We start from the raw sequence: 13,029 nt of genomic DNA, 5'->3' as shown, positions 1-13,029 counted from the left end.
TTGCAAGATAAATCTATTAAATTTAATTAGTCTATAATTAGCTCATATGATGCTATAAGCATGTGCTAATCATAAATTAGTTAGATGTAATAGATCGATTCGTCTCGTGAATAAGTTCTAAGCTCATAAAATTAAATTCATAATTAGCTTATATTTAAGCTCATAGAATTAAATTCATAATTAGCTTATATTTGCTCATTCTAATTGGCATCGAAATATTTGACGCCACGGAGCCCCACCAACACCACCAAGTACCACCAAATCTAAAAGGCAGAGGAACCAAGAACTCATGGTCGTCTACGTTGCCCCTGCCCAGACAAAGTTTTCCCTCGACGACGACGAAGAACCTGTTCCTTCTCCTTACTGTAGCTGTCTCTGTCGTCTGTCCACAGGTAAACAAAATATCTAGCTGCAGCAGTAAAACGGTAAAAAAAAAGGAATGAACTCTTTTCGCAGCCGTGCAGCTAGTCCGCCGGTGATTTTGAGTACTACTAGGCAACAAGCACGGGTAGCCAGTGCCAGGTACTGACCCTGACTCACCAAGTATGGTGAAGCACGAGACGGCCAGGGTCTCACTGTCAGCTCTCAGTCTCTCACATGGAGATAGTATTTCACACGACAGTAGTGTCGTATGCCTACAGTTGTGTCTCAACTACTAGCATTATTTCAGCTCTATACGTCGCCGGCGTAGCTTTCGTCCCATTCAAATCCACCCCCTTGCACTTTTCGGTTTCAATGAACGAATCCTCCGGTCAAGGGCACGGCCCCCGCAACTTATTGCGCCGGGCCGGCGCCCGGCCCCCAAGTGTCGATCGCTGGCCGTGCCTATCTTCTCCCACGAGTCGTGGCTCACCGTCGCACACGGCTCGCGCCACTGTGAAGGACTCCACTCAGGGTGCTCAGCAAGCGCGCCCATGCAAGAATGTGAGATCGAGTGCATATCTTTTTCTTTCAAAAAAAAAAAGAGATCGAGTGCGTATCCACCGCGCCCCTTTCACCCGCGCGCGCCCCGCCTGTCAGAACCCGCCTCTATATATAGGCGCGGTGGACGCGCGTTTCTCTATGAGCCAGCGCTCGCGGCAGCAAAAGCTAGTAGAGAGTGAGCGCGCACGACGTGTGCGAACAGCGTACGTGACACGACTCGAGAGAGAGCGAGTCTTGGCACACACGAACGATCTTACGTAGCGGCCTGTCGGACCGACCATCGCCATGCCGGCCGCCTTCGCGGAGAGCCGAGGCGGCGGCGCCGAGCCGCCCCTGGCCGAGAGCTACCTCGACCTGCTCCGCCGCGGCGGTGGCATTGCGCCGGGCGAGGGCCGCGCGGCGGCCGCCGTGCAGGAGCGCGAGCTGCCCCTGATCGACCTCGGGTGCCTGCTGGCGGCGACGGCGGGCGGCGGCGGCGACGAGGCGAGGAGGGCGGCGTGCGCGGACGCCATGGCGCGGGCGGCCTCCGAGTGGGGCTTCTTCCAGGTGACCAACCACGGCGTGGGCGGCGCGCTCCTGGAGCGGCTGCGGGCGGAGCAGGCGCGGCTGTTCCGGCTGCCGTTCGAGACCAAGGCCCGGGCCGGCCTCCTCAACGGCTCCTACCGGTGGGGCGCCCCCACGGCCACGTCGCTCCGGCACCTCTCGTGGTCGGAGGCCTTCCACGTCCCGCTCGCCAGCATCTCCGGGAGCGCCTGCGACTTCGGCGAGCTCGGCTCCCTGAGGTACCTACGTTCGCGCCCGGCCGAGCTAGCATGGGGCATGCCCCGTCGCCTGCGCTTTTCTGGTCTTGCACTCCAACTTGTGTTACTCTGTTGCTCGATCTGTTGCGTTAGTACTTTAAGGCTAACTGCTGCTTACTAGTAGTACATAGCACCAGCTAGCAGTAGCATTTTTTCGTTTCTTAACCATGATCGACGGCCATGAAAGCAAGGCCTGCCAGCAGCAGAGACGTACGTACGTACGCGAGGCCTGCCATGAAAGCTAGCTAGCGAGACGTGCCACGCATCACACACATATGTGTGCATCTCGCAGCTTGTACGTAGCTGCAAGCACGTCGGCACATTTGTGCCTCCGTGCTCCACCCATGGCAGTACCCGGACATGATTGATCAGCCTCTCTCACAGTCACAGTCCCGGGATATTTCTCTCGTCCACGTACGAAGCGCCCGCCGGCTCGCTATATAATTTAATTATTTTTCCTCCGAAATAATAATAATAATAATAATAATAATAATAATAATAATAATAATTAATTCTAGTAGAGGACTTGCTGAGGAGTTCGACGGCGCACAGGGCCGCGGACTTGGCTATCGCCTATCGGCCTTTATGTTGCGGTGCGTACGAGTCCAATGGGCGGCGATATCATGTGTGCGGTGGTGTATGCGACCACGAGGAGCTTTCAGTACACCAACCCAATTCGACGCCCTCGTGTCCATCCACCCACCCTAACAACGCCATCTCCCACATCATCACATAATATTATATTATTATTAGAGTCCTTTATGCCGCACGTGCTGTATCCCTCCGCGTACGTACGGTGGAGGAACAAGGCCAGCGGAAATATCTGACGACACGTACGTACGTACGTACGTACTACTCAGATAGATGTTGATCGAGCAGTAATTATTTAGCTACTAGGCAGGAATTTTTACCATATATGGTAATAAGTAAGGTTAACGACCGCCAGCGATCGTGCGTGCAGGGGCGTGATGCAGGAGGTGGCGGACGCGATGTCGCGGGTGGCCAAGGCCGTGGCGGTGGCGCTGGCGGGGAGCCTGATGCAGGGGCGGCGCCAGGCGGCGGAGGCGTTCCCGGCGGGGTGCGACGAGACGACGTGCTTCCTGCGGCTGAACCGGTACCCGGCGTGCCCCTTCGCGCCGGACACCTTCGGGCTGGTGCCCCACAAGGACAGCGACTTCCTCACCGTGCTGTGCCAGGACCAGGTCGGGGGCCTCCAGCTCATGAAGGACGCCCGCTGGGTGGCCGTCAAGCCCCACCCGGACGCGCTCATCGTCAACATCGGCGATCTGTTTCAGGTAACAGTGCGACGATTGCCTCCGTCTGCCGCCGGCCGTTGCATCATCCTGCTCCTGCCTGTCCCGACGTGGCGACGTGCTCCAGTTTTGACCAGACACAGATACCAGCTGAGGCTGATGAGCTGACGATCCATACTTATCTGCCGATATCTATGTGCGCGCGCAGGCGTGGAGCAACAACCGGTACAAGAGCGTGGAGCACAAGGTGGTGGCCAACGCCAAGGCGGAGCGCTTCTCCGCCGCCTACTTCCTCTGCCCGTCCTACGACTCGCCCGTCGGTACCTGCGGCGAGCCGTCGCCCTACAGGACCTTCACCTTCGGGGAGTACAGGAGGAAGGTGCAGGAGGACGTCAAGAGGACCGGCAGAAAGATTGGGCTCCCAAACTTCCTCAAGCAGCAGCCGCCGCGGCCCCAGTGACGGCCCGGAACCAGATCCTGTATTCCTGTTCCTTGGGCTCACCGTACAAGAATATGTGGCCTTGCAAGCCTTTGCTTCTTCTTCTTCTTTCCCCCACCTTTATCCGCTTAGATGATATAGATCACTATAATGACGACGACATGTGCGCTTATAAAACATACACATCGATTAACTAGTGCTTCGTGGCACATTTTTTGTTTTGCTTTTCATTTGCACCTATATATATATATTCATGCTTTTCTTTTTTAAAATGTTCCGCCCACTTCAAGGCGCATAATCAAACTGTGGGACCATATATCAGTGAATTAAAGTCGGTAATGAGAAACGGTAGGAATGTTTGTTTGCTCCCTCTACCGATGTGCAATATCTCATTTTTACCCGCAAAAATAATATAATCTCACTTGTCTGAACACATTGTGCTACCGTGCAGACCATGTATATATTTACGTGGTTTAGCAATCATGAAAAATGTTACTTCATGAATCTCATACCAAGGTCACTTGCTGTAATTCATGCCAGTTAGTAACTAACTAGTCTTTCAACACCTGTTCCCGTAGGGGCTAATTAGAATAAATACAAAAAGCTTATAGCTAGCTTATAGCTAACGATTATTGGGCGTGTTCGGATTCCAGAGCTAGAGCTATTTTTAGACTAAAATAGCTCAAAATAGCCCAAAATCTCTAAACATGAGGGCTAGTTTTTGGCTATTTGCAAATAGCATACCTCAAAAAACTATCTCATCCAAAGAGTGATTATTTGGGCTATTTCAGGTGGAGCCCACCATAGCAAGAGAGGCAATAAGGATCCAATAATTGAGAAAAAGTGCTTTAAAGGCTAAATAGCCCTTGGATCCAAATATGTCAAGAGCTATTTTATTGGAGGGCTATTTGCTTGAGCTAATTAGCTCTAGTCCAAATAGCTCTATGTGACGGCCCAGGTTTTTAAATAGCCAATTCAGGGTAATTAGAACCAAATCATGCATCATTAAATAGGAAACCTTGAATTAATGCATGTGTATGCATGAATGTTTATGTGTATGTGTGTGTATGTGTATATGAAATTTTGCACATAAAATGACAGGTCAAATGAACCATAGTATTCGAGGTTTTAAACAATCTTTCAAATTTTAAACAAATATGCTTTGAAAATAATTTCTAAAATATAGCTCAAATGAATTTTTGTCCAAAACCAAAGTTGTAGGTTTTCAAAAGCCGAACAACTTTCGTGTTCAAAGTTTTTCGAGTCGCCACACAAAAATGGGACAAAAATTTGAATTTCGAAGCGTATAGTACCTTTTCAAATGCACTCAAGTTTCAAATTTTATTTTTCAAACGAAACCTCAAATGAAAAAGTGCCTAAAACAAAAGTTGTAGATCTCGAAATTTTAAGCAAGTTTGATATTCAAAATTTTTTCATTTGACCTTTGGAATAGGGATAAAAATGGAGTTTTACAAACTGGGGTTTTGAACTTCGCTTTATTTACGAAACTGCCATCACTACCATCTCCTCCTGCTCTGCTCGCGCCGCCGCAGCTTCTCGGCGTCCGTGTCCATGTGTCGCCGTGCCGCTGCCCTCGCCGCCGCTCAAGCCGTCCTCACCCGTTCACGATGCCAACTTCGATTTCTCCTCTTTGCTTCGCATATTCCAGAGCCGAACTCCCTTCTCCCCGTCGCCCAGAGCGCCGCCGGTGCCATAACTGCCAGCTCGCCGTGGAGGTCCCCTCTCCGGCCCTCCTCTACCGCAACTCTGCATCTAGGAAGCTCTCCCTCCTCCCACTGATGCTTACCGGCTCGTTCCCGCTCATCCTCGCATGCCAGAGTACCGCCGCCATCACCATGGCTGCCGCCGCCCCCTAGGCCATCGCGGAACCCCATCCTCCGGCCTCCATACTCCCGAATAGACCCTCCTACAAGCTTCCACAGTCTCGCCCGGAGCTCGCCGACCCTTCTGCGCCCCTGCTTCCTCGCCGGAACACCGCCGCCGCGGCGCAGTTCCGCCACTGTCCGCCGGCGCCTGTGGAGCCGCCGCCTCGGACCTCCTCCCCGCGAACCAAGGACACCCAGAGGTGCGGCTCAGTCCCCTCAACCTTTTCCCCACTCTAACCCTCGTCGCCGGCGAGCCTGGACGCCGGAAAACAAAGCACCACCCCTCCCCTGTTTCTGAAGTTCGGCCAGGGGCTCACCCTTAAAAGAAACCAAAGTTCCAGGGGCTAGTTTGCAAAATGTACATGAACTTCAAACAGCAAACTTTGAAAATTCGTATAAAATCGTAAAAAATCAGAAAAATTCAAACTAAAATTTTTTGGAATCCTTAGATCAAAACCTACAACTTTTGTTACATCCACTTTTGCATTTGACCAATATTTTTATCTCTATATTAAATATTAGTTTTAAACACATTTGTATGTATCTCAAGTTCTACCCATGATCTTTAGCTTATTTTTGGACAGTGTGCTACACCCTAGATGAATAGATTAATTTAAAAATTTGAGGACATTTTGACAAACCTAGCTATAGGTTTCATTAGATCTTGTTCTAGGCTAGGAATAAATGCTGTATTTTGCTCTTGATGTTCTACTTGGTATTTTCAAATAAAACTTTTCCAGTATGCTTTAGATACTAAATGAACAATATAGTAAAATTTTAGGAGCCATCACAACTCTCTAGATTTGGTTTGATTTAAATCCATGGTTAATAGTGTTATTTCATGTTAAATAGTTCTAGTAACTAGAAATATATATATATATATATATATATATATATATGAAAAATACACAGCATGCTTTACACCATATTAGCAATACTCAGAAAAAAAATTGAACACCAGAGCTTGTATACCTTGTTCTGTATAAATAGGTTTTGCTTCTAGCAGTGTCTATTTGTTTTAGTTAACATGATTAATCTGCTTCATAAAAATGGCTGAAAGTTTTATAGTAATCTTGTAGTTAAGTTTTGTTTCTTGCATAAAATTTTCAACATCAGAAACATTTTCTAGTAATAATAGTAAATAGACTAGGTTTCTATGTGAAAAATGACAAATGAAAAAATATCACAAACCCAACTTGCTGAATGAGTTTAAATCAAGTTAATTACTACTCTATAAATGACTGCCCAGGAAATATTAATTGACAAGTTTTCCCATACCAACTCACTTTATGTTGGACTACAACTTTATCGTGAAGGAAAATAATAATAAAACCAAAATCGCGAAACAACTCGGAACTTTGCATTCATACATATGCATTATTGCATTTCATTTAGGTACGATAGATGTACCACATAAAGGATGTGATGTTGGAACCGAGCCAGAAGACGGTGAATGGCGGACACGACTAGAAGATGGACGGATGGATCCCGATGTGCACAACCGAAGGAAGATGCTCGTTGAGCAATTCTCCTCTAACTAACACCGACCTAGTGTTAATTCTAGGCAAGCCCCGGAGCATGACCTATCTATTTTAAATTTATGCAACTTATTACTCCTATCTACTTGCGCATTTAAGTTTAAAGGAGTTGCTTGGAACCTTAGCTGCATAATTCCTAGGTACCTATGCTTGAACACTAGTATGTGTAGGTCGCTAGATGGCTAGGCTATTGGTTCGGTAGAAGTCGAGTGATTTTCTGTCACTCGCGAGAATTATAGGAGTTGAATGTCTACTACATACTGCAACTATAAGGCTCACGGGCGGGGTTGTGGTACTAGTGATACCCCGTCTGTTTAGTGAAAGATGATAAGGCCGCAGTGTGTGGTAGTGGTGGTTAACCTTTTGAACATACTAACCACATGCCGAGAAATATGGTAATCGGTAAGCTTAAGTACCTGATCGGCCCGGCGAGTGGACTTTTCCCTCACCCCTCTTTGAAAGTTGTTCTCATGCGGCCACATGCGGGTGCAAGAAGGCTCACGACCCGATGTACTGTGGTGTGGATTCTTGTACTCGAAGTGGGTGACCCTGATCCACAACCCGAAAAGAAAGGGGAAAAGTCACGTAGGCAAAGCGAGATGTCGATCCCCATGCGTATGTGTTAGGTCTGCCTGGCCAGGTTAACAAATTCGATTCGAATCGTCCGCTTCTCACGGTTTGGACTGCTTAACCCTTTTGCCACATAGAGTAAGAAGTGAAAAATGATGATGATGAATATGGTTGGTTGGATGATAAAAGATAATTGTTTCCACCATGTATGCTATTGGATAGATGCTCACCTAGAATGGTTAATTGAACTAGAACCTGAAAGCTAAAATATGAAGTTAAGGATATACTCTTTACTGCTTTTCGGCAAACCAAACCCCTCCAGCCAAAAGCCTTGCATGTCTAGATAAAGGGCTAAGTATACCCTTAGTCGGGTAAGCCTTGCTGAGTATTAGTATACTCAGTCTTGCTGGTGGCTTTTGTTTTTCAGGTGGTACATCTGAGGATGTGGCTGACGTCATGTACGGGCTTCATCATGACGTCTTGTTTCGTCGCTAGACTATCGTTCGTTTTCCGTCAAACTTAAACTCTGTTGTACTTGTATCAATTCAAACTTGGTTTGTAATAATAATTCAGTTTCATACTCTGTACAGTAAAATTTGCAGAATGTTGTATTCTCTGAACTGCTTTGTCGATCCTGTTTCAAGTGGTTTAATCGGAATTTTACCCGACAGCACTGCCGGATTACTCCGTTTTAAGTGCGTGTTAACCCTGATTGTCGTTTTGATGATGGTTAGAGCACTTAAGCCGGATTAATTTAGGCGGGACTGCCACACTCTACCCCTTGGATCCAAACACGGCTTAGATCTATGATGTATCACACATGGGTTGCAACAAAGAGCTGATATAACTCAAGCTAAGATTTCAACAAAATATATGCGGAAGACCCACGAGGTGTGATGATAGAGGAAAAAAAATATGAATATGAATGGATAATATATAAAATAGTTACTGGTTAAAGTTTACCATAACTCCGATAGAGATTATGAATATGTATGCATGTTCATGTTAACGTTAGAAAAATAAAGAAATATACAAACCGGCATCTTCACTTGCATTCCAGTTGCAGGCGTTGCGATGTACTCTGATTGGGCGGGTCCTGAATTTGGGAGGTGGGTATTCAAATTTCAAGTAGTGTAAAAAATTTTACAGCGAAAGTACATATTAGTAGCATATAATTGAGCCAAAAGTACATATTAGTAGCATATAATTGAGTCCATAACACGAATTGTTTATTATATAGATAATAGACGTAATAAATGATCAACATGTCAAATTTTTTAAGGGTAGTCAACATACCAAAGTGGAAATATCAAAACAATTTAAGGGTAATCAACATTTTTTATTGTTTGCCGCATTTCGAGAAGGGAGATGGGTTGGATCTCATTTTCTCCTTTTTTTTCAACATGTATATGACTATACGTACCTGAGTTTTTTAAAATAAGGTGTATTCAACTAATACCCTTGATTACCAGGTGGGTCCGCCCCAGCTGAATGCCGCAACTGATATTTGCCAGCAATGCCCGGATGAAATCCTGAGCAACCAAACCCCAAAACGGGTTCCCCACGGTCAGATGACAAAGTTTATAAATTATGACCGAAATCATTTGAACGGTATCTACTGATAGGTCTTCTTGAGACAATAATTGAAACACCAGCAGAGCACTGCTTTCATGCTGAGGCTGCAGATACTACTAGTCGCAGGTCGAAGGCTCTGATCGGTCACCTTATGTGCTGTCCATTTCAGTCCCATGCTAGCATGCTACAAAAGGCTCCAGAAAGTAGAAACCTCGCCATCACTCATATCACATCCCTGATGACATCTGTATTCTGTTGCGTCGTGTAATGAGGAATCGCTCCCCCCCCCCCCCCCCCCCGAAAAGGAGCCGTGCGCGCGCGCGAACCCGGCGGCACCGCGGCAGGAGGAACGCCACAGATCCGCCGCCCCGGCGCCCCCCGCCCCCCTTGCTTTCGCGCCCGTCGCGCTCGGCGCGCGAGCTTGGTTCCTCCGTTTGTGGTGCCGACAATGCGGGGATAGATTCCGGCGAGCGGCCGCCGTGGGAACCTGAGGCGCAGGCGTGGCCAAACAGGCGGGGAAGACAAAGGCTGGCCGCGAGCCCCTGTCTGGGCAACTGTGAGACGGACGACGATTTGGGTGAGATGCCTGAAGCCTGATGATGATGCGGGTTCTCCGGCCCGTGTCCCCATCGCTACGTACGAAACACTCTTTAGTCTTTAGCAAGGAAACTGTGGATGTGCAATGGGTGGGGATCTAGCACCTAGTTCTAGTGTGTCGGCAATTATTTGAGAGCGAGCCTGACGGAAATAGGAAATGAGGCATTTTCCATTTTTCCTCTACTGATGGATCACGGAGGCGCGCGAGATGCGCGGTCGATCGGGACGGGATGGAATCGATCGAGCCGTGTCGTCCGAGAAGCAGCTAGCTTTTGGCCATAGATCGACGTCGTACCGGCACCCAAGATTCTAAATAGCGGGCTAAGGGGTTTAGCGGCTAGACTCCGAAAACAGCTAATAGCGGGCTAAATAAGACTATAACAGGCTTTAGCGGCTAAATTACACGTGAGTTCAAATAGCGGCACAATACATAAATAGCTATAGTGGTCTATGGAGACTTAAAACTTTACCGGCACCCCGGGCGGCCGTGCGCGACGTGTTACCGGCCGGCCGCACCCACTCCAGTGTTCCAGCGTGCAGCGCGCATTGCATTTGCATGTGTGCCTATCGCCCTAGCCAGCGGCACCAAATAACGTTGGAATCGAATCTCCCACGGTGCCGCTGCCGCGCCTTTTGTGGTTGCACCTAGTTTTGGTTTGAAATTTGATTCGCCGCGCGGGAGGAGGCCGAAGCCATTCTATTCTCGCTGCGTGTTCGATCGATCGACCACACGTAGATGATGATAGGCTGGTGGTCGGCTTGCTACTATTCCTATTCGAACTGGACTGGTTGGCACGGCGACGGGAGGGAGGTGTTCAGGTCAGAGCGCTCGTTCAAAGTCCGATGAACCCGCCCCACTCTTGACTAGACAAGGCACGAACTTTTTTTCCTGTTTATTTCCTAAAAATTTTCAAGATTCTCTGTCACATTAAATTTTTGGACACATGCATGAAGCATTTAATGTAGTTTTAAAAAATAACTAATTGCACAGTTTAGCTAGAAATGATGAGATGGATTTTTTAAGTCTAATTAGTCCATAATTGAACACTAATTATCAAATAAAAACGAAAATATTATAGTAGCAAAACCCAAAAATTTTCACCAACTAAACACACCCTAACGCGACCAGGGCGGTGCGGCGCTTGCATCGGAACGAAGCTTTTGCGCGCGCGGCGATCGCGTTCGTGTCCCGGCAACCTCGTCTCGGTGCGAGTAAAATACCTCGCCCAGATCATTTTGTTTTTGAAAGGAATGCCTCGCCCAGTTCGAGATAGAGATCTGGAGAAGCGTGGATGTCCTTGGAAAGTTGGAATGTCGTGCGCACGTCGAGGCAGGGGAGCGTGGATGTGTGACAGTGTGAGTGCTGGGCAGGCTACGGTTTCAGGAGCAGCAAGCAGAGCACGTACCACCCCTCGTGTTTTTGCGTTAATTTGCATCGTGACCGGAGCTGCCGACCTGACACAGTGTTGAGCGGTACCCGTGATCTGCCAAGTGGAGCGATGCGAGCTCAGCTCCGGGGCTCCGGGTCGACCAGTGCTACACGGTACAGCGTGACAACTGGTCGGTGGCTGACTGGCTGGTCGGGCGATGGAGCGTCTCGGTGCCGGCAAACGGGACGCGGACGGCGTGGTACGGTGCTCTGTTAACAGTAGCCGTTGGAGCCACGGCCATCACGGCGAAAGAAGGAGCTGTGATGCGCGCCACACCACCAGTCTCCGATTCATTTACGGTCACGACTCACTTGCAACAGTAGATGGCGCATGCATGCACCTTACGGAGTCGCGGAGGCCAAGCCGCCAAGGGTTGGGCCTCGGGATTCCGTTAGCAACCAAGTGGGTCACAGCCACCTCTGCGTCACTTCCAGGTGGGTCTCGTGGCTCCACCTCCTCTTGCAGCGCTGTGCGTACGTGCCCCCGGACCGCCGGACGAGGCTGCGGCACCACCAGCACAGTGGGGTCCGTACGTAGGTGATATCGAGTCCATTGCAGTACCGCAGAGGAATTGGTTCCCCAGACGGTTGCCGGTAGGTTATTGGGAGATTTATCCAAACATGTTTTGTGTGCAGACTCTTAGTTATTAACACAACCTATCTAGAAAATTTCTAAGACCAAGATTGCCACTAAAACCTGTGCAAATAAACCTTTTCTTCTAAGGACACCGGTATAATAATAATACAGGGACGACATAGTTTATTATTCGATTCCAGGTAGCTAGAACATCTTTTACACGGTAATAAAGCACGCGACATGGAATGGTACACGACGCACACGCGGACGCGACAGAATAACGGCAAACAACGGGGCGGGGCGACCGATTCAAGCTAGCTGGTCCTTGCCGCCGGGCCGGATGGCGCATGCAGTGCAATGAAGTAAACAAGAAATGGACCGGGCCAGCCGGTCAACAAGCAAACAGGCCTGGGCCGGCCCGTCGAAGCTATAGCTATGCATGCATGCAAGACAAGCAAGCCGCGCGGGCCGGGCCACCTACTCTAGCAGAGCCGCTTGCCGTAGCACTTGCGCTCGATGCCGTGCCACCTGCACACGCCCCACGGGAAGCCCTCCGTCCTGCACACGCCCCACGGGAAGCCCTCCGTCCTGCACACACCCTCGCAGTTCCGGTAGCTCATGCAGGCGCCCACGAACCTGTGGCTTTGCGACAGGCAGTGCCACCGGCGCCGGCCCCGTCTCTGCGCGAGAAAACGTCACGTGCCGTGCCATCACCGGGAAATAAACAGGTAAGTCCGTGCATGCTTATGCTTGGCTTGGCTACGCTGATGACTTCACTTAATTACCAGAGGCGACGAGGAGCAGCAGGACGACGAAGAGGGCGGACGCGACCACGCACCGTGAGGAGGTAGTCGTCGAAGCCATCTCTTGGTCTTGGATCTCGATCAACTGCGTCCGACCACACGGGGGTGGCTCGTCTGCGCGTGTGTAGGCGGTGATGGCTAGCTACTAAGTACTGTTCGAACTGGAGGGGTTGGCACGGAGGCGACGGGGACGGAATGGGGTTTATATAGGGGGTTTAGACGTTTAATTAGGGCGCCTGTTTAAACAAATCCAGACTTGGCAATTTGTTCGAGCTTTGCTCGTCGTGTCCCGACAGTAATGTCTCGGTGCAAGTAAAGTACTCTATACTCCTAATTTTTTTGGAAAACGTAGAAAGAAAGAATTATTGTTATTGTTTTGAAAGAAAAAACATAGAAAGAATCTGTATTGTGCACCATTCTTGAGGATAGGCGCGTGGATGTGTTTGGAATGTAGTGCGCATCGAGGCAGGCAGGGCAGCAGATCCTCAAGAATGGTGCACAATATATTCCAAACATCAAGCCATGGAGCTCTATCTCGGCGCCGGTAAACGGGACGTGGACGGCGTGGTGCTCTGTAGTCGTAGACGTCGGAGCTGCAGTCATCGGGGAGAAAAGAAAAACATGCACGGAGAGCGTGG

The 13,029-nt window shown here is 49.1% G+C and overlaps 1 protein-coding gene and 1 long non-coding RNA gene across 2 annotated transcripts; one reads left to right on the top strand and one right to left on the bottom strand.

Moving 5' to 3' along the window:
* Positions 1-1,052: 1,052 nt before the first annotated feature.
* LOC120683776 (gibberellin 2-beta-dioxygenase 6-like) lies at positions 1,053-3,788 on the top strand. Its single transcript, XM_039965857.1, has 3 exons — positions 1,053-1,706; positions 2,686-3,019; positions 3,186-3,788. The coding sequence occupies exons 1-3, from the start codon at positions 1,210-1,212 to the stop codon at positions 3,435-3,437; spliced, it is 1,083 nt and encodes a 360-aa protein (XP_039821791.1). The 5' UTR covers positions 1,053-1,209; the 3' UTR covers positions 3,438-3,788.
* Positions 3,789-11,745: 7,957 nt separating this feature from the next.
* On the bottom strand, positions 11,746-12,551 carry LOC120683836. The gene is made up of 2 exons (XR_005678952.1): positions 12,374-12,551; positions 11,746-12,268 (listed from the first exon to the last, which is right to left on the bottom strand). It is a non-coding gene; the product is annotated as an uncharacterized LOC120683836 (long non-coding RNA).
* Between the last annotated feature and the right edge of the window lie 478 nt (positions 12,552-13,029).

The sequence above is a fragment of the Panicum virgatum genome, chromosome 7N (genome assembly GCF_016808335.1).
Source record: "Panicum virgatum strain AP13 chromosome 7N, P.virgatum_v5, whole genome shotgun sequence".
NCBI classification, from domain to species: domain Eukaryota; kingdom Viridiplantae; phylum Streptophyta; class Magnoliopsida; order Poales; family Poaceae; genus Panicum; species Panicum virgatum.
The sequence above is the reverse complement of the archived record's forward strand: the minus strand, read 5'-3'. Positions and strand labels throughout refer to the sequence as shown.

Bases quoted from the DNA above. Each gene is read 5' to 3' on its own strand.
- LOC120683776 (XM_039965857.1), top strand. From the start codon at position 1,210: ATGCCGGCCGCCTTCGCGGAGAGCCGAGGCGGCGGCGCCGAGCCGCCC. The intron at 1,707-2,685 runs GTACCTACGTTC...TCGTGCGTGCAG, and splicing joins GGCGAGCTCGGCTCCCTGAG to GGGCGTGATGCAGGAGGTGG. The intron at 3,020-3,185 runs GTAACAGTGCGA...GTGCGCGCGCAG, and splicing joins ACATCGGCGATCTGTTTCAG to GCGTGGAGCAACAACCGGTA.